At 42.6% G+C, this 19,418-nt stretch overlaps 4 protein-coding genes across 4 annotated transcripts; 1 reads left to right on the top strand and 3 right to left on the bottom strand.

Annotated features, from left to right (window-relative positions):
- Positions 1-1,743: 1,743 nt before the first annotated feature.
- On the bottom strand, positions 1,744-4,432 carry trmt2b (tRNA methyltransferase 2 homolog B). Its single transcript, XM_080481336.1, has 2 exons — positions 3,471-4,432; positions 1,744-2,847 (listed from the first exon to the last, which is right to left on the bottom strand). The coding sequence occupies exons 1-2, from the start codon at positions 4,326-4,328 to the stop codon at positions 2,248-2,250; spliced, it is 1,458 nt and encodes a 485-aa protein (XP_080337462.1). The 5' UTR covers positions 4,329-4,432; the 3' UTR covers positions 1,744-2,247.
- Positions 3,801-11,018, top strand: dnajb12a (DnaJ heat shock protein family (Hsp40) member B12a). The gene is made up of 9 exons (XM_080481337.1): positions 3,801-4,636; positions 4,981-5,149; positions 6,442-6,587; positions 6,695-6,865; positions 7,744-7,823; positions 7,909-8,018; positions 8,094-8,266; positions 8,635-8,781; positions 9,888-11,018. Exons 1-8 carry the CDS (start codon positions 4,462-4,464, stop codon positions 8,754-8,756), a joined length of 1,146 nt encoding a protein of 381 aa, XP_080337463.1. The 5' UTR covers positions 3,801-4,461; the 3' UTR covers positions 8,757-8,781; positions 9,888-11,018.
- On the bottom strand, positions 10,183-16,912 carry LOC308120412 (dynein regulatory complex protein 11; the record flags this gene model as incomplete). Its single annotated transcript, XM_080481017.1, has 19 exons — positions 10,183-11,127; positions 11,378-11,616; positions 11,709-11,886; positions 11,974-12,060; positions 12,336-12,535; positions 12,629-12,736; positions 13,218-13,300; positions 13,425-13,486; positions 13,574-13,660; positions 13,797-13,903; positions 14,041-14,116; positions 14,212-14,322; positions 14,407-14,491; positions 14,611-14,816; positions 15,054-15,125; positions 15,218-15,391; positions 15,525-15,644; positions 15,897-16,243; positions 16,729-16,912. 19 exons carry the CDS (start codon positions 16,910-16,912, stop codon positions 11,017-11,019), a joined length of 2,637 nt encoding a protein of 878 aa, XP_080337143.1. The 3' UTR covers positions 10,183-11,016.
- A 465-nt stretch (positions 16,913-17,377) lies between these two features.
- On the bottom strand, positions 17,378-18,560 carry LOC308121117 (DNA damage-inducible transcript 4 protein-like). Its single transcript, XM_080482196.1, has 2 exons — positions 18,337-18,560; positions 17,378-18,219 (listed from the first exon to the last, which is right to left on the bottom strand). Exons 1-2 carry the CDS (start codon positions 18,500-18,502, stop codon positions 17,726-17,728), a joined length of 660 nt encoding a protein of 219 aa, XP_080338322.1. The 5' UTR covers positions 18,503-18,560; the 3' UTR covers positions 17,378-17,725.
- Positions 18,561-19,418: the final 858 nt, after the last annotated feature.

Here is a 19,418-nt window from a genome sequence, read left to right as displayed (position 1 = left end):
CAGGGAAAACAAAAGAGAAGGCCAGTCTGGGGTGAGATTTCTTGTCCAGGTCACTTCAAAGGAAATGATTCCTGAGCAACCTATTGAATGTTCACAATAACCGTTGTACCAATGTTTTTCAGCGCCAGTTTGATAGGTACCAGACGTGCATGACGCAAACTGCAGCTGATGTTATTAAAAAACACTGTTTTGATTTCTAACTAACATTCATCCATCCATGCATCTTCTATACAGCATTTATCAACTCAATGCCGTGGAGGGCTGGAACCGATTCCATTGGACGGATAATGAGATTAAGACACTCACATTCACATTCATGGGGCAATTATGGAGTATGAATGGGCCTTAAGACACAATGTGTGTTTTACAAAGAAATACATTAAAACAAAGAGACTAAAAAGGGCATGAAAAGGAGAATAAAGTAAAAGCAAAGTTAATAAAATAAGCCAAATCTATTGTTCATAAGAAAACCTGTGCAAATCATGTTTTATGTCCTGATTTGAAAGAAGAATGTGTCAGCAGGACTCAGGAGTTCAGGAAGTTAGTTCCAAGGGTGAGGAGCGCAGCAGCTAAAAGTAGGTGAAGGTTCTTTGCTTCTGACTCTGAGAATACTTACTAAAAGTCCCTTCCTGAGGACCTCATGGTCTGGATTCATATTCTACATGTAAATCTGAGACTTATTTCGGCCCAAGACTATTCAAAGCTTTATGGACAAGGAGGAGGATTTTAAAGTCAGTCCTTTGATGCACGGGCAGCAAGTGTGGAGATTGAAGCTCAGGTGTAATGTGCTCAACACTCTGTGTTGGTCAGGACACTGCAAACACAACGTTACAATTATCCAGCCTACTGTAAATATATGCACGAACAAGTTTCTCTGGCTCTTATTCGACCTGAAATCCTTTAGTTCTTGCAATAGTTTTCAGATGGTAATGACGTGTTTTTGTTATCGCCTTAATGGTTGTCGAGTATCAGGTCTGTGTCAATAATTCTATCCTATCACAAGGTTGGACGTTTGCCCATCACTGGCAGATTAGATTAGTGAGGATGTTTTTCTCAAAGTTGGACAGTCACGCACAGTACAACAGTCATTAGATCTATCGAGAAAAGACGATATAATAATTATGCAAGCAATATGCTATTTTGCTGAACAAGGTGGAAAGGTAGAGCTTAGAAACTATAACTATGGCCAATCAATACAGAGGAATGGACCCAGGACAGAGCCCTGGTGGACCCCCGGAATAAAGAGAAGATGGCTGGGACGTGAAAGATTTTAACTGAATGAACTGAGAGCGACCAGGCAGGTATGGTGTCGACCATCCCAAAGGTATGTGCAATAGTTCAATGGATGCCACTCAGGGGAGGATGGAGTGGGAGATGGTTCAGTTCAAGGAGGAAGGTGGATAAACGTTCAGCGTTGGACGCAGTCAGGAGGTCGTTGGTGACGAGGGCTTTCTGCGGCGTTCTTGAGGACAGACACCAAACTGAAACTGCTCATAGTGCTTGTATTGAAGCTGTGAGAGGCAGGTTTCTCGCAGCATATTGAGGGATGATGGAACATGATCAGAGGTGAGGAAGGAAGGGATGATGGTTGTCATCAGAGGTGAGAGGCAGGTGACGCATGATTTAACTCAAGCTATTGGTATTTGGTCAAACTGATAAGTAGATGATTTGGATATCTGGAGATCTGATTAGATCAGGAACACCAATATCAAAGCACCAAGTCATAAAGTCATAAGGGTTCATCGTAAAATGTGATAATATATCAGTACATTTAATCTTATATTGCAATCTTTCACAACATACCATAAAAAAAAGGGAATTTCACAGAGTAGCATCATAAATCTTTACCATAAGTCTGCTGATGTTGCACAACATCATGTGATGATATATTACCATATTAAAATGTGATAGCAGTCCCCTAGTTATGCCCAAGGTGGTCATCAGAAAAGAACAGCCAGCCTTTTCACTGTTATATCACATTATATCAGTTTATCATTTGAATCCCTTTGTGTTTCAGGCTGTTGGCTATTTGCTAATGTTTTGTGACAAAAGTGATAAATTGCCAGGTTGATAACTACGTTGCAGCTCAATACAGACTCAAGAACGAAAAGCTTACAGAGTCGGTTGTAATTTAATAGTACGGAGTCACATACTTTTCTGATCTCATCCAGAACATAGCTCATCATCATTCAACTCCAACTCTGGCTTTCAAAATCAACCAGACATCTCCAAACATAAGAGATTGCACTACCTCTCAAACAGTAACAGCAGTTCACAGTGTGGAGTATGTGGAAACATGTCCACCGGCACCGCCAGAGTTGGAGTAAAGGCCTCCCCTGTCAGTTTTTTCTTTGCGTCTGGAGCACAGCAGAGCTCCCTGAAGTTCCTCATCGCTTCTCCGTCTGGTTTACATGAAACGTAGACCAGCCGGCGAATGGTGGGTTGATTCCGTAAAGCCCGGATCACTCTGTAGTGGAGGCCAGCTCGAGCAGGGTTCACCACAGCAGTGAGGCCTCCGCCTGCGGAGCTCAAAGAAGACATGAGGCCAGGAAGCACCACCTCTGCCTTCCCAGACAAAAACTGGCAGTTCAGTACGTTGTTCAGAGCTGCGTTGTGCGTGGCGTCTTCCACCGCCTGCTTAATGAGCTCTATGCCAATAATTCTGTCCACTTTGGGGGATGCGGTGATGCCGATGGCGCCTGTGCCACAGCACACATCCAGAAGTGTCCCACCGTCCTCAGCGTTTGGGACACACAGGTCTCTCACTGTGCCGTACAACACCTGAGCAGCCGACTGGTTCACCTGGAAAAAGGCATCAGCAGAGACGCGAAACTTGAAGCCCAGCACCTGTGAGTCACAAAATACCTCGGTGTCATCAATCTGAATAACAGAGTGTAATCACATGAGAAATTGCCTTCATAAATAGCTTCTGTCGGTTCACAGGATTAAGTCCTGTTGCAGTACAAGTTATGAAATGGTGACATGGCGAAACAATACTGATTTGAACAGTGGTGTCCAAAGTATTCATCCCCTGGGGGGTATAAGAGGATTATTTTATTATCATTATTATTTTATAATATATGATTGTGATTATGATTATTATTTATTATTATTATTATTATTTATTATTACTAATTCATGGGGGGCAGCAAAAGGAAAAATTTGCAGATCATCAAGATTTCTTTTCCCTACATTATTATTTTTAAAGATCATAATAAAAAGAAATATGTGAAAGGTTAAATACTTAAAAATGTCCCTGAATCACTCATTATGAGAACTTAATTCATGCTAAGTGTAATTTGTAATGTTGAAAAATATACACTAGAAGATACACTAACACAAGGAGGGTGGTGCTTTAATTTGCCTATGGATTATTTTTTTTTTTTTTTTTACAAAAGAAACTTATAATGTATAAAAGGAAAAACCTTCTTGGCAGAGTCCAAGCATGTCCTATCAGGGACTCATACTACCTCCTCATAAATGTGTGGTTGTCCATACAGGAGCTGGTAGGGGGACTCTTCATGCGTGCAGCGGGTCATGGTGCTCTCCTGGAAGAACAGAGAGTCCAGCTGACAGATCGATCCGGGACCTTGTGTGAAGAACTCCACGAGGTCCGCCTTGTGGGCAGCCACTTCTTCTGGCGTGAGCGTCTGTGGGTGAAAGTAGACTATGGCCATAGTGTGGCCTTGCGCATTGGTCCTCACCGTCACCTCCCTCCAGTGACCCCCTGCGTGGAAGAGCAGGCAGGGCTCCAGTGGGGAGGAGCGGATGAACTCCTGGTAGCATCTGGCCACCAGTTTGTGCTTCTCTGGCATGTTGAGCAAATGATCTCCACTGACACAGACAATGTTTCTCTCCTTAGCCAAGCCCACATAAAACCCAACTGTCTTTGGATTCCCATCCACTCCTCTGTTTACAGAAAAAGAGGACTTGTTGCGATAGCCCTCTGTGACTGGTGATGGCAGGATAGGCAGCACAGGGAAGAGAGGTCTACTTCTGTCACATAACGGGGAATGAGGGGAATAGGGGTCACATGAGAGCTGGGACAAGATCTTCTCCTGTTGCTTCTGCTTGAGCTCCAGCTGTTCCTCATAGCTCAGCCTCCACAGAGGGGTGACCACATCAGCCAGCCTCTCCTCCCACGACTGACCATCAGACGAGCAGGGGCTCTTGTGAAATTTTCGCCACCTTTTCCTTGGTGGCTTCCGCCGGTCGGCTTCAGACGTGTCCGTGGAAATAAACCGCAGCCGGCAGGTTTTCCTGAAAGAGTTCAGGATGTGACTTGTGACAGAAGTGACTGACCTGCTGCAAGCTGCTGCCAGAGACATGACGGCGGTTGTTGAAATGTGTGGCGATGACAGAGACGCATGTAAACTCCCGGCAAACTCCAAAGATCTTGAAGGAGAAACACACACGCTTGCGATGACGTCACATCTATGAGACGGAGCCCGTCAAAACGTCATGTCCGCGCGTCGCGGGGCAGGTAAACATTTCCGCTTCGAGATGGACTCAAACAAGGACGAAGCGGAGCGGTGCATCAAAATAGCTGTAAATGCGCTGAGCAGCAACCAGGCCGACAAAGCCAGGAAGTTTCTGGAGAAGGCGCAGCGTTTGTTTCCCACAGATCAAGCCAGAAGTACGTCGAGTAATCGGCCTCTTTCCTCTTTTTTTTCCTCGCGCAGTGGGCCATGGCCGTGAAACCTAATCAGCTAACGCTAGCATTAAGGTCTTAACGTTACACCAGCTGCTTCCTTCAACAGGCTGGTATTTGTAGTTTTCCATCTCCACCTGCATTTCACCTATTTACTCAGTCGGTTATTCGCTTAATTCGTGCTGGGCTGGCCCAGAGTTTATATTTTCGCCGCGCTCCTTGTCGTTGTTAGCATCCAGCGTGCTAACTATTAGCCGCATCTCGTCGCGAGCTAACGAAGCAGGTGGAAACCCTGGACACCAAGTCTCCCGTCTGTTTCTCTTTTCCAGGCTTGTTGGAGTCCCTAGCACAGAACGGAAAGCCTCCAGATGAGAACGGCAGTCATATAAACGGAGACGGGCCCAGAATGAGGCATCGACAGGAGACGGATGCGTCCGCACATGGAGCCTCGGAGTCGGCCAAGTCGTACACCACGGAGCAGCTGGAGGCCGTCAGAAAGTCAGTCGAACTGGGAGCATTTTGCATATGTTATTGATTCTTCTTCTTCTATCAAGAATATAGGATGAAAATTCGATTGTCTGTAAAATGTGATACACAGAGCTGTAAATTTATCTGTCTAAATTGATGTTATTAGTGACATGTATTGATCTTGACTCACTTGAGTTGGGTGAAACTAAGCAGGATAAACAGAGTAATGTGAGGAAACCATCCCAAATTTGCTGGGTGAGGCTTTCCGAAGCTTCGTTTTACATAATAATACTATTAGACCTTTTAGAAATTGTTATTAACAGCATATATCCACCTATCAAACTCATAAGTGTCCAGCTAACATACGGGTGGAGACAGGGTACACCATGGACAGGTTTCCACTCCATCACAGAACAGGTTAAATACCTGCCAAATACCACTGTGGGTCCCTGAGCAAGACCCTCGGCCCCCATCAGTTCCCCCCCAACCTCTGTGCTGTGTGGCTTTCCATTAGAGGGTGGGATTGTTCACAGAAGAAACTAAAAGTTGAAATGCATCCTACCAGTAAATGGCAACTGGCAGCTAAGATGCCTTATCAAACTGTTTTAGGAACTAAAACATGATCACACTTTGTGAGCTATGCTAATGGTGGGTACATACTGCAAACAACGATGTTAAAAGTTAACATGTGGTGTTTAGTTGAGCTTGTCATTCAGAAGTATTGGCAGATAATCCATGATTCCCTGCCCTCTTTGATCGAACTAACTGCTGGAAAGTGATCACTGCAGAGACTAAACATCAGTTCTCCATCAAGGTCGTATATCATGAAATAAATGCCTTTTTTAAATCGATAATTTGAGTGAATTCAAATAAGGCTCTTATTTTCCTACATCAGTTCTTACCGTGACCTTGTATATCTCACAAGATAAAGGAAAATCTAAAAGATGATTAAAAATTATCTGAGATATTTGGATTCATATATCTCTTATACTTAAAAATGCATGTTACAGAATTTAAGCTACTCATAATTGTACATTAATTCATAAATGACTGTTTCCAAAACGCCCAACTTGTACAAACTGTATTTGTTTGTCTTTAGAGTTCAAGCAGTGTTGTTATAAATCCATTAAATGTACTCTTAATTCTGCTACCATCTATTAATTCTGTTTGCAACATCACTTCCTGTCACCAGGTCTCAGGAAGGAGTTGTATGTTTTGCAACTAATGTTTGGATTTTTCTTATTGTCTGTTGTTGTGGGTGTTTTTTTTTTTGTTGTTGTTTGTTTTGTTTTTTTTCATTCTTTTTTTTTTTTTAAATTCAGGATAAAGAGCTGTAAGGATTACTACCAAATTCTGGGAGTTGAAAAAACTGCTTCTGAAGAGGATCTCAAAAAGGCTTACAGAAAGCTGGCTTTAAAATTTCATCCTGATAAAAACCATGCTCCTGGAGCCACAGAAGCATTTAAAGGTATATTGAAATTCACCAATGAGTGTTCTGGACTGCATGTAATCAACTTTCATCGCAACTATTTGGTGGGTTTTCTTTGTGTTTTTATTTTTATTTTTATTTTTTAGCTATTGGTAATGCCTACGCTCTTCTGAGCAATGCTGAGAAACGGAGACAGTACGACCAGTATGGAGAGGAGAGAACACACCCGACCCGACACAGGCAGCACCGTGATTTTGAAGCAGACATTTCACCTGAGGACCTCTTCAATATGTTCTTCGGTGGTGGGTTCCCATCAAGTAAGTAAAGGCCGGGAAATAATCAGGTGGCCTATTCAGGTGTGTTTCCCTGCAAAGCATGCTTCCAAGGGCTGTAATTTGCTCTCTGTAATGACCTGCTGCCTGGCCAGTGATTTGGAACACTTACTGAATTCTTTGACTTCATATGTTACTGACTTTCTTGTTAACTGACCACAACAAGTCAGAGTCACACCTCTTTGTAAAAAGAAGAGCTCCCGCTGGGCTCCCTCCTGAGTCTTATGCCCTTCACACTCTTCAGAGCGAACACCTCCAACTCCAGACTTGGATTTGCCAGTGATGCAAAAAATAGTTGTACTATTTCAGATATTGAGGAGTCGGATGATAAGCGTGAGGTGGAACATCTTTTAGATGACAACCTTAACACACAGTAATTCATTAAAAAGTTCCGCTCGTCCTTCACACATATGGAGAGGTCAAACTTTTAAGTGACTGAGAGTCGACAGCTGTCAAAGACGTCCAAATCCCTGCACCCGTTTGTGAAGGCTGAATAAGGACGCTTGTGCTCTGGAAGATAAAGCAGTCATATCTGCCACAGGACCAGCAGTGGGATCTCTATTAGAGCTCCATTATCAACCTCGTGGGATGAGTGTGTTGAAGTCACCAACAGGGAAACTATTTATAGCAGTCTACTGAAAAGAAGGTTGGCAGCATTTTTAATGACACTAGTCTGAGCGCAGAGATGATTCACAACAACAATGGTGATCTCCTGTTGAGCCACTTGAACTGGAATTTGACATTTTGGCTATTTTCTTAAAATCTCATTTGTGTGCTGACAATGTGGCTTCATAGCTTAATACCACTGTGGATTTGTGAATAGCGGTAAAAACGTATTTCTACGTTGCTTTCTTTCCTTCTAGACAATGTACATGTTTACAGAAATGGAAGAATGCACTTTGGGCACCATAATAGACAAGAAAGAAGAGAGCAGCAAAGAGATGTAAGCTGTGATTTTATTACATAATTATCCTTGATTTCAGTACTTTGTTATGAACACTTATGTATTTTTCCTTCTCGATGTTCAGGGAGGCCTCGCTCTGTTTGTTCAGCTGATGCCCATCTTAATCCTCATCATCGTCTCTGCTCTCAGCCAGATGATGGTCACACAGCCTCCGTACAGCCTTAGCTACCGCCCGTAAGTGGCTCGCCTCCCACGTTTGAGTGATAATACCCGTGTTGCACGTCGCTATAAGGTGTTGTGTCTCTCTAGGTCAGCTGGGCATATTCACAAAAGGCATACAACACACTTGAAGGTGCCTTTCTTTGTGGGGGACCGGTTTAATGAAGAATATTCTGGGAATTCCCTGAAGAGTGTCGAGAGAAGTGTGGAAGAAGACTACATCTCGAACCTCCGAAACAACTGTTGGAAAGAGAAGCAGCAGAGTGAGTTCATAGCGCGACTGCTCCCGACTTGTTGTTTAGTTTTTCTTTAAGGATCACTTTGGGTCGTAGTTCGGTGTCACGGGATCACTACCTTTTTTGTTCATTCAAAGACATCCAGTTTACTGTTTCTACAGGGAAGGCAAAACAGCTAAATTATATTTTAACCTTTGAACAGTATAAATGATTTAAAGCAGCACAATGGTTAAGACACTTTTTAGTGTCTTGCAAATGATGCTCAACCTTGAAAGGAGTAATTTAATAATTGGAATGCATCTATTTCCTGCGGCAGAATTCTGTGATTTCACTTTCACAGGTCGAATCATTTGAAGTGTGAAGTGCTGATGTGCTCTTGTTCTTTGTGCTTTCAGAGGAAGGGTTACTCTATCGTGCTCGTTACTTTGGCGATTCCGAGTTATACCAAAGGGCACAGAGGATGGGGACTCCCAGCTGTTCCAGACTATCTGAGATTCAGGTTATATTGGATGGATAGAAAGCACTTGGACACGTGGATATGGGTATGTGAGCACAAACCTCACAACGTGATCATTACCGCTGCAAAGACTTTACAAGCTATGGATCAAACACACTCTCCATCATTTGACTCCAGCTGGCCAGTCTCCAGTTTCTATCCCTTTAAATGAAATGCAGCAAGCAGTTGGTTTTATTTTTATCCATTAACTTATGATGGTGCTGACACCAGATAGTTAAGTGTGCCGTGTTGTCTCCGATGTCTGTTTTCCTCTGAGCACTTTGCTGCACCAGGAGTTCTTTATAGAGCGGACTCTGCTAACAGTGCTGTGTGAACGCTTTCCCAATGAAAAGTCGTCAGAGACTAATCACTGTAATGGATTATCATTGACAACTGAAGGCAAAGTTGTTGTTTTTTTTAATACACTGGAAATGAGACAAACTTAATGAATACCTTGACTAATCAAACAGTTTATATTTATACAGTCAACAGTATAAAGATAAATCAGTTCTTTTCCAAACACTTATAGGTTAATTCACTAAAATTCCAAATCGTGATCAGTAAGGATAATAGCATGGGCAAAAAAATAAATGAAAACTTGTGCTTTGTGCATGTCACTGTTTTTATCGTTCATGAAAAGAAAGATGGCGTTTGATAACATGGAGCTAGGAGGATGTTAACGGCAAAAAATGTCAAAATTGGCCTTTGAGCTGTCAGAGTCACTGCTGGAACAAAACAAACTGACAAGGTGGCATAGCAATACATGAACAGCAACCATCTCTTCTAAAGGTTGAGCTGATTTGACCGGCACAATATTGAATGACACGATTGCTTTTAGATGTTGGAAATCCCCTTAATGAATTTGCCCGTGTGGGCTTCCAGTACGTGTTGGGTTGAACTGGCCTTGTCCCAAGCAGAACTCCCTCTCATACCACTGACGCTTTTAGTTGCACTCACATCGTTGTCATAATTCTTATTGTCTCTCCTCTACTACACTTGCAAGAATTTCTGTCCAAATGTACATAAAATGAAATATTCTGACCCTCCTTCGTCGTGACCGCCTCTCAAAAACTGAAAGACGAGAAACACATTCGCTCACATTACCACAAGTGGTGGCTGCACAACTCATGCCGATGCCTTTGTTTCCCGTAGGTTCGTCACTACTTGAAACTAATAAGAAGAAATCGGCCTGAGCCCACTCGAATTTGAGCGAAAACCTGCAGTAATCCAAGAGAATCAAACATGCCTTACATCCAGTGGGCAGCAGACCTCATCAGGGAAATTCTCTGCACCTCCATGTAGATTGACTTCCTGTAGAACTGTGAGAATGCTTTTGAGACGACTGCCGACATCGTAGTGTCTTTACATCAGTGAGAGTCCCACCGGGGATGTCATGGTGGAAAATAGAAACATTAGTCTGTTGGAATGGTGAAACGAGCTGCTGAGATTAGCGTTCTCTGTTTCAGTCTTTTTTTCCCTTTTTTTTTTTCCTGTTTTCCTGAAAACATTTTGAGAAACTTCATGGCCTTCTCTTCTCATAGACATATGTCTGAGCCACTCGCAAGAAAAGTGTGTAATTTTTATAGTTCTTAACCATGTAAATATTCATTTTACTTTAACAGTGCGGGGTGTATTGGACAGTGAGCAGTAATGTTATGTGGATTTGCTTGTAGCCTGTTGGAATATGATCATGAAATTTGTTGCACAAATAAAAGTAAAACCTATTTATTAAATTATCATGCTTAAATTGTATAAAGGATTCTTTAAATTAAATCTATCCTTTGATTGTCTGATGCTTATTTTCTCTTGTACGACCGATGAATTTAGGTGGAACCCAAGAATACTAACTAAATGACTAAAACCAAGATACTATTTGTGAGATAGGTTTATTTACTGTAGCTGCAGAGAAATTTGGCTTACTTCTTAAGACCGTGCTCTACACTTCCTTACAGCTGACTCAGTTTGTTGCACGTTCACAATGGGCTGATACAAAACTTTAAAATGGAAAAAAAAAACATTTGGGGACATTAACCTTAAAAAAAAAAATGCTTGTATTGTTCACACTTCCTCCAGCTCAATACAAAGTCCTATATTGTCTCTTTTGACTCGGTTATAAAGTCTTTCTTTTGTGGCAGATCATTTACAAAGTAGAACATAAAACTTTCATTAATAAAACGCTGAAGGAAGATTGGTTGGGGGGAGGGAAAAATAGTCGAAACCTTTTTTTTTCAAATTGACTTCACAACCTTTAATAAAAGTCAGCTGAAAACCGATGCAAACATTATTTCTTTCCTTTCTTCTTTGCATTTTTGCCTTTAGCCGGTGCTTCGTCTTCCTTTCCAGTGGCAGCTTTTATCCGTTTCTTTCCCAGGGGGGTCTTTCCATACCAGTTCTGGTTTTAGAAAAAAAATAAAAATTAAACGATATAATCAAACACAAGCCAAGAAAAAAAGCTCCATATAGAAAATCTTGTTGACCTCTGATAGTTTAAGTGATTTTCAGTACCTACGTGAGTACTATAGTTACTTTGGTGGATGTGGTCAGGTTCAACGTTTCTGCCCACAACCACCAATAATTCAGTTTTATTTATTTTTTTATATAAAAGAACAAAGTTGAAAGCTGAATGTAAATGTTGGATGTACTTTTAGGGCTTCCTCTTCCTCCTGGAACACGGGGTCAAATTTGGCTAGCGGGACCACAAATTCAGCGGCGGTGATTGGTCTCTTCTCCTGCTGTAGGACGCGGCGCTTCGTGATGACGCTCTGGATCACCCGCACCATGTGACCTGGAGTGTAGCCGTCAGAAACCTTGGCCAGAGAGCTGAGGTCCAAGGCCTCCGTCACCTCACCGCCATGGTTTTTGATAAGTTGCTTCCACAAGACTGGAGGCAAAAACAAGAGTCAACTCACAAACCCCCAAAGAACGGAATGACAATCAAATCTGTCATTTGGTCAGTGTGTTTTCAGTTTTTACTGCATCTTGAGCCGTAGTCGGGTCTTGGGATGAGGATGATTTTGCTGTACATTTTACACAACGGCTTAATATCGGCACTGAGTGGGTCTTTAGTAGTTCCGATTATCAGGACACGATCCTCCCCTTTGATCAGCTTGAGGCACTTGGGCAAATCTTTCTTCAACCGCTTCGGGTCCAGCTGTTTACAGATTGGAAATTCAAAGTGAGTTAAGAATAAAAAGAAGAAAAAAAACCCTCCCTGGGCCCTCATTTTGTTCAGGAGTACCTCTTTTTCTTCTTTAGGAACTTTCTTGTAGAACATTTTCTCTGTGTCTTCGATCCATATGACCGACGGTTGAAGCAGTCTCGCCACCTGTGTGAAGATTTTTCTGAGTATCACAATTTGTACTTTTCTTTTTCCCCCCTCCCTGTAAGCCAATCTGAAACGTTTATTCCCAAGAGGAGCATTCACTACAAAGTTATCCCAACATCAGGGCCAGATGCAGCACACATGTGAAACTTAACCATTCATAGATGCATTCTAACCAGCCACTGTGGAAGTAATTAATAAGTTGAAAACTCCATTCAACACACATGGGGGAAAAAGGATGTGACCTCTAGAACTACAAAAAAGCAGCAAGTTCTCACCTTAAACACCATGTGGAGCATCATGGCGAGGCCACTCTTGCCCGGGTACTTCCCCGCCGTGTTCAGAGGAGACAGATCGAACAGGTTGGCTCCCGTCTCCTGGCACACTGCGTGGACCAACATCTTCTTCCCCACGCCGGCGGGCCCCGCCAGCAGGATGGCCTTTATCAGAGGAGCCTTCTCATGCACAGCCTGAGAGCCTGAAAACAACACGCACTCTCAGTTACAAGTCACGGGCCTTTTCAGAACTTGATGGTTCAGTGATCTGGACGTGAATTCGATAATTCTCATACCTAAAGGCAAAACCGCGAAAAGGGTTAAGACTTGTCGTACATCTGACAACGATGGCATGGGTTCGATGTCATTTTGCCTGAGAGTCGTTCCAAGATAGTTATAGTCGCCTACAAAGAAGGAATTACAAGAAGAACTCATGTCTTTTACGTTGTCATTTAACAAGGAATCATAACGTTGAGGCGGGTGAAATACAGAAACCCCCGTCACCACAATCAAGTTCGGCTTGGCGACACAAATCTCTGAACAGTCTGACATTTTAAGCCATTTTTGTAATCGATATTTAGGCAGAATATTTGCCGGCACAAGTCGTTTTAATTCAAAGATATGAATTTAATGAAGTGACGATTGAGTGCACAGTTTAAACTTGATTGTAGAGATCACAGAGCCAGATTCTGATCGGTCAAACCCGAGAAGAGGCCAATTACACCAGAGTTCAGTAATTCAAGGACCCTATGTGTCAATGAAGGTTTCAGGGTTGTGTGTGTGTGTGTGCACAAACATACTTTGTAATCAGTTCAAAACGATGCAATAAAACATAAAAGCTGAGCAAAAGATAGATCGTTGGTCCGTATATACACACTGTCTTACCCAAGTAATCCTGCATCCTGACATTGTTTGCCTGTTTCAACAAGCCCTGTTCCACCAGTTCTTTACACAGAGACTCAAGGGTCCTAGATATAAACAAAATAGGTTCTCATCACATCCCGCATTTGCATTTCCCAAAAACCTTCATGCAACCCGATTCTGTGCCTAAAGATGAGATGCTTTGCTTAAACAGGGTGTGTGTGACCTCACCTGTCAGCTGTCAGATCCTTTTCTTTTTTCTTCTTCTTACCACTCTTTGATCCTTTTTTCTTCTGCAAGAAAAGAAAATAAGATGCAACTGGGTGACGGCTCAAGGGAATTATTGTAAATTGTGCCTGTCGTCTTTTTTCTTTAAATACCTTAGCATTTGCTTTTGTTTTACTGCCCTTGTCATTATCTATAGAGAGCTTCCATTCAGCGAGCTCCTGTCTCATCTCTTCATCCACCTGGAACGAGCACAGCGGAGGAGTGAGTGCACGAGTGGACTGTGATCTGATTTCAACACTGGAACTGCTAAAGTACGCCGCGTCCCATGAATAAGTCGGGCCTGTAAAATGTTTTCGGCTCGACAAGCAGCCACACCTTAACCCGAATCTCTGCTTCCAGGGCTTTCCTCATCTCCTCCTTGAGGAGCTCCACGTCGTGTCTTTGGTTGAAGTTTGCAGACTCGTTACGGGATTGCCAAAAATCTGAAGATGGGAAATAATCAAATTGTCAAACGATCACAGTTTAATAATCTTGGCCCAAAAAACAAACAAACACGTTTTCATGAAGAGCGTCATAAACAGTGAAGTACAACCATCTTTGATGTTGCATTCCGACATACCTCTGAAGGTTTTTTGTTCCACGTCCAAATCGGACAGAAAAGCAGAAGGGAGCATCTTCAGCCCTGCCTCCTCTCCCTTTGTCCCCAGAGAAAATTAGAATTGAGGAAAGCAGCAGAGAAAAATAGAATTCCGGCAGTAACTTCCTGTTCAACACAGCCTGGTCCCTTTACCTCCTTTTCATCGTTGCTCTTGTTCTTCTTCCCTTTGGCCTTCTTGTCTTCTTTTTCTTTGGGTTTACTGTTGGCATTTTCCGCTTCTTTTGCAATAATTTCTTCCATTAACTACAAGCATACGTCAAAAAGGACTTCCTGTAGATGAACTTAATGCACAACGAGATATACTTTGTAGTGGCGGTGGAGTTTCACCTGCTGAGGGTCCTTTTCGGCAAAAATGAGGGCAGAGCCCCCATCCTCTTCATCTGGGTAGTCTGGAAACACTCCAGTTCTGTTACTATTGGGAATAAAAAGCAGAAGACATAAGCAGTGACGCTACAATCCGTGATTAGATTCATTTTGTGGGATTGTACTTGATGATCATAGCAAAAAAAAAATCATGAATACGAACTCTACCGGCATTCAAAGAACCACTGGCGAATTTGTTCCTTCTTGGTTTCGCTCATGTCGCGACCCTCCATCTCCCGTAGTTCTTTAGTGACGGTCACTGCAGATCTCTGGAACAGATCCTCGTGCGCGTCCCGCTTAAGGCGCGTTGCAACAACAGTGGCATCAGCCGTGACTTCTGCAGGGCATGGCGTCAGATACTTTGGATCCATAGTCTGGGAACATAGTGACCCAGACATGAAGTGAAACGCTGCTTTCTGTAAAACAAAACATTTTCCAAAAGAATGCCTACTTTTTTTTTTTTTCTAGTATGTAATGGTAAGAACATTTATAGTAAACTGTACTTTTTTTGTCATTTCTCCTATTATGTATAAAAGAATGTAAACTAAATAGGCCTCAAGCAAGAATATCATTATTTCACGTTGTGAAGTAAATGTATCATTATTCCTCACCATTCCCAGAAAAATCATTTCCTCCTCGCGAGCAATCTTCGTCCTCTTCCTCTGTACGTACCCCCGCCACACCTGGACGTCACATTTCACAAGAAATACGCGAGCATAAGGAATGGCTCAAAGCAAAGTAGGACGCGTACGACAATATAATGGTGGCCAACAACCTTCTGAATGCAGGTCGCAGCCACTTCAGGGCTCAGCTTCTTCGCCCGGGACATCTTATTCCAGTGTATGCTTCTTTCGTTCAGCTTTGCTCTCAGGCGACCTTGTCGTGCCCTCTCCGCCACCTGAATGATCTTTATCGCCTCCTCTGGGTTCATGGCCTTGCTCAGTAGAAGCTGTAGGCACCAGAAGACAGTAAACAAAACTCTTCGATTAATCTGAGAAACAATAGGAAATGTATCTGTATTCAACACAAAATGAAGAAAAGCAGTTGGAAAGTGACACGTTCCCAGAGTGTGGGTCTCCCACCTCAGAGCTTTCAGTAATTTCCACCATTTTAAGAATATCCGCAAGCATTGTCTTTCGTTCTTGGACTTCTTCGCTGCGTTCATTAAGGAAGAAGTGAGGAATAGGAATCTCTAGGTCAGCCTGATCGGATGACAACACACACACACACACACACACACACACACACACACACACACACACACACACACACACACACACACACACACACACACACACACACACACACACACACACACACACACACACACACACACACACACACACACACAATTCAAATAGGAGTAAGAGTCTTGTGTTGATACTTCAGAGTGACTTAATCCTGATTTCAGGACTCCTAATTTAGGAAAGCGTGCAGTCAAAAATAAAACTTACCGGCATCAGCTTGAGGTCGTAAACAATATCATCCATGTAGTGGTACTCGGAATACTCCTTTTCAACCATTTCATTCTTCAACTCTAGCACCCTCCCCATCACAGCGTCCAGAACCAGCCGAACGGCTCTTCTCTTCTGAGGGTGGACCATCAAGTCATAGGCCGTCTCCAGCTGTCTGAGGATTTGGAGGTAGCGCACATAAAGCATGGCCACGCGCTGGAAGAATACCACCCTGTCCCTTTCTGGAAGTAGGGGCTCAGTGGGGATCTCCTCCGTCAGCAAGTGGCTGAGCTCGGCCATGGCATCTGTCCACATCTGGTTGTAAGTCCTGCAAGAGTGTGAACAATCTGGTCATTAATTTAAGGCTTTTCATGTGTGATAGTCTGAGATTGCGATGGCAAACAATGTCCAAACCGTGCAAATATGTACAATATAGTATTTAAGTCGGGGAAGTATTGTGAAAATCCTCTCTGACGAACTAAAGTATCACACCTTCGTCACTTCAGTAGAAGTACAAACAGATTTTTTTGCATTGTTGTCTCCAATGCAAACTGAATGTAAAGCAAGTTAAAGAAGTCTGAGTATGTAAAGGTTGTGATGTAGTAGTTTACAGTGTTTTGATTTAAATGATAAAGATGAAAAGTGTAGGTTTTCAGACAAAAAATACAAAAACCTTCAAAATATTTGGAAGTATTCATGCGTTGTTGGTAAGAAAACAAGTGTTTGACGGTGGTTTTTGTGAGTCTCAAGTCTCAAAACGAAGGTTTTTGCACAAGGCAGTGTCGTTACTTACAGTCGCTGTTATAAAGTACGAAGCTTATAGAAAGGTTACCTTTGCGACATGTTTTAGCCTCCAGAGAGAACACAAGGTTGTTGTTTTTTTCGAAATTCTGGCTTGCTGTAGAGCTTTTGACGCGAGGTCTGTTTAAGGTGCCCTGCGCCATAGCAACCGAAACCAGGAAGTAGCGTATGGAAAATACTGCGAGGTTGGATCCGACGTCGTAGCGCGACGCCATCTTGGATAGGGCACCCGGCATTTATTTCTACTGAGGAAGACGTGGTCCGCCTGTATCATCACTCCCCGAATTTCCACACATTAACAATACGAGCGTTACTGCTGAAATGCTTTGTATTTTTCTGCTTCACAAAGACTGGCATAATGTATGGCATATTAATAAATGTTTACATTAAGAAACAGATTATTTGTTCATTTGGAATTATTTCCTTCGCTCTCTCTCTCTCTCATATTTTTGTTTTTGTGTGTTGGGAGGATATTTACGTCAATGTAATACAAATACAGGGACAATAAATGTTTTTCAAATGTTTAAAATACACTCAATTGTACCTCTACGTTTGCTTTCTTTAACTTAAATAAAAAAGATCCATTCAGTCGGTATTTGGCATCAAAATTCACAATGCATTATTGGGAAAAAGAAAAGTTATGACAAAATAGTATGTGAATGAAGAAAACACAACAAATTCCAAAAAAATAATTTATTATCGTCTGTTTTTCAAGTAGTTAAAAATACAAAACATAAGTTTCAGATGGCAATATTTGACTATCAAATCATAAGCCATTCCCTTACAGGTGCGAGTTCACTTTCACAGAAGAAATTTACCCATGATGTTAAAAAAAAGTAGCTGCCATGAAAGACCTGAATATGCAGGTAACACACAGACAAAGGCATTCACTTGTTGTTTTTGGACCATCTTAATGGTGCATTCTAACATGAATATTAGACTCTTAACCAAACTGCATGTAAAGCAGCAGCCCTTATTTTTTTTTAACAGTCTGTGTGGATTCAGTTTGTCAGGGACAGGCAGACCGATCAGCAGCACTCCTCGATGAGCAGCTCCCCAGAACAGTACAGTTTTCTCTTGATCGCTCTGAAGCGTGTACTCAGCCTCCGAGATGGTGCAGACGTCTGTTGGGGTTTGTTGGTTTTGAACATCTTCTGAACCTTCGGCCACAGTCCACTGGACTCCAGTCTCAGCACCAGGGTCATGTGGAAAGTCGGGACCAGGGAAGGATCCACTGCTATTTCATCCACCATGCACAGGGAACTCTGGTCCCCCTTGTCCACATGCAGGTCTATTAGTGCCCCTCTGAGCCCACAGGGCTCACTGAGGGCCAAGTGCAGGAGCTCCTGACTGATATTGTGGAGAAGACAGTCTGGTAGGATGAGTTTGGAGCAACCCAGGAGAGGCGATGCATTGCTGAGGCTTTGTGCGATGGTGGATCCAACCTCAGTTGCCAAGTTCTCCTCCAGTGGATAAAAGAAGCTGTTGTCCAACTCTGAGACGGAGAGATCTGCCACAGACCCTGAAACAAAAGGACAAGCTGCATGTTACCACCTTGACTCAGTTTAACATTTATTTAAATCAAAGTAGCAAGATATGATTCATGCATTAGTTTATATAAAAGGCAGTAGTCACTCACCAGTTTCACTCCTGCAGTACTGATCCACTGTGACCCTCTGGCTGGTTCCCTTAATCTCTGTCAGCCTCTGCAGTAAACTGCTCCAGGACAGCCTCTGGGAGCCCCTGTCCTCCGCTGGGGACGGAGGAAAGCTGCCATCCAGAGAATGGTTGCATGGTAAGGACATTTACGATTCCTTAAAAAGAGTGGATGTCTCCACTGCTGCCTGACAAACTGAAAAACACACTGAGAAACAATGGAACAAAGCGTTAAATAGGCCTGGCGCAAGGCCCCGCCCACTGGATTTCTGGACCAATCAGGCTGCAGCTCACGTCCCCTGCGTTCTGCTCTGCCTGGTAACAGTTTCACAGGCTTCGATGGTGGCAAAAGGGCAACATCTCGGGACAAACGTCACGACACAAACTTCTGCACACAACTCCGTGCTCGGTTTACATTGTCAACGACTTGACAATGAAGTATAGAACTTTAAACTGCCACACAGGTTGCCTTCGCTCGTACCGCACGAGACAATGGGAGGGCCAACCCACGCAAGTTTGGGGAGAGAAATACTTGAAGACAGCCTGTAGCGACTGACTCTGCTGAGACTGACACGTATTGCACGCAGACCTGGTACTTTTCCGTCAAGCGCAGGAAAACGTGCACGTCGTGATTTTTCGGAAGTTTTTTTCCCCCCTTAACTTGTGCAATAATCCACCACTGTTCACTAACTGCGTTCATCCTATAATCAATAATAATACCTGAGTCCCTTTACTTTATTTTATTTATTTATTTATTTGTAATAGACGTTCAGGTTTGAATTAACTCCACATCAGTTTCCTTCTTGATAAATATGATAACATGTTGACGTATTTTTTTTGTAGTGTTAAGTTATTTAGACTAATTAAAAAAAAAAAATGTGTTAACTGTTTCACACAAAGTCAAAAAGTGCTTATTTTGTGCGCGAGAACAGTGAGACATGTGAAACCATAAGCTCATGTTGTTTGGTGCATTGTTAGGCCACTTAATTTAACAATCTGGTGTGCACTAAATAAATAAGAGATGTAGATAATCCCAAACACTACTCAGTTAACATCCTGGTTCAA

This window comes from Lipophrys pholis (genome assembly GCF_963383615.2).
Source record: "Lipophrys pholis genome assembly, chromosome: 15".
NCBI classification, from domain to species: domain Eukaryota; kingdom Metazoa; phylum Chordata; class Actinopteri; order Blenniiformes; family Blenniidae; genus Lipophrys; species Lipophrys pholis.
The sequence above is the reverse complement of the archived record's forward strand: the minus strand, read 5'-3'. Positions and strand labels throughout refer to the sequence as shown.

Excerpts from the sequence above, each read along its gene's own strand:
- trmt2b (XM_080481336.1), bottom strand. The coding sequence starts at position 4,328 with ATGTCTCTGGCAGCAGCTTGCAGCAGGTCAGTCACTTCTGTCACAAGT. Across the intron at positions 2,848-3,470 it reads AACCACACATTTATGAGGAG|GTGCTGGGCTTCAAGTTTCG; the intron begins GTAGTATGAGTC and ends TGTGACTCACAG.
- dnajb12a (XM_080481337.1), top strand. The coding sequence starts at position 4,462 with ATGTCCGCGCGTCGCGGGGCAGGTAAACATTTCCGCTTCGAGATGGAC. Across the intron at positions 6,588-6,694 it reads AGCCACAGAAGCATTTAAAG|CTATTGGTAATGCCTACGCT; the intron begins GTATATTGAAAT and ends TTTATTTTTTAG. Across the intron at positions 8,019-8,093 it reads TACAGCCTTAGCTACCGCCC|GTCAGCTGGGCATATTCACA; the intron begins GTAAGTGGCTCG and ends GTGTCTCTCTAG.
- LOC308121117 (XM_080482196.1), bottom strand. The coding sequence starts at position 18,502 with ATGTCCTTACCATGCAACCATTCTCTGGATGGCAGCTTTCCTCCGTCC. Across the intron at positions 18,220-18,336 it reads GTACTGCAGGAGTGAAACTG|GGTCTGTGGCAGATCTCTCC; the intron begins GTGAGTGACTAC and ends CTTTTGTTTCAG.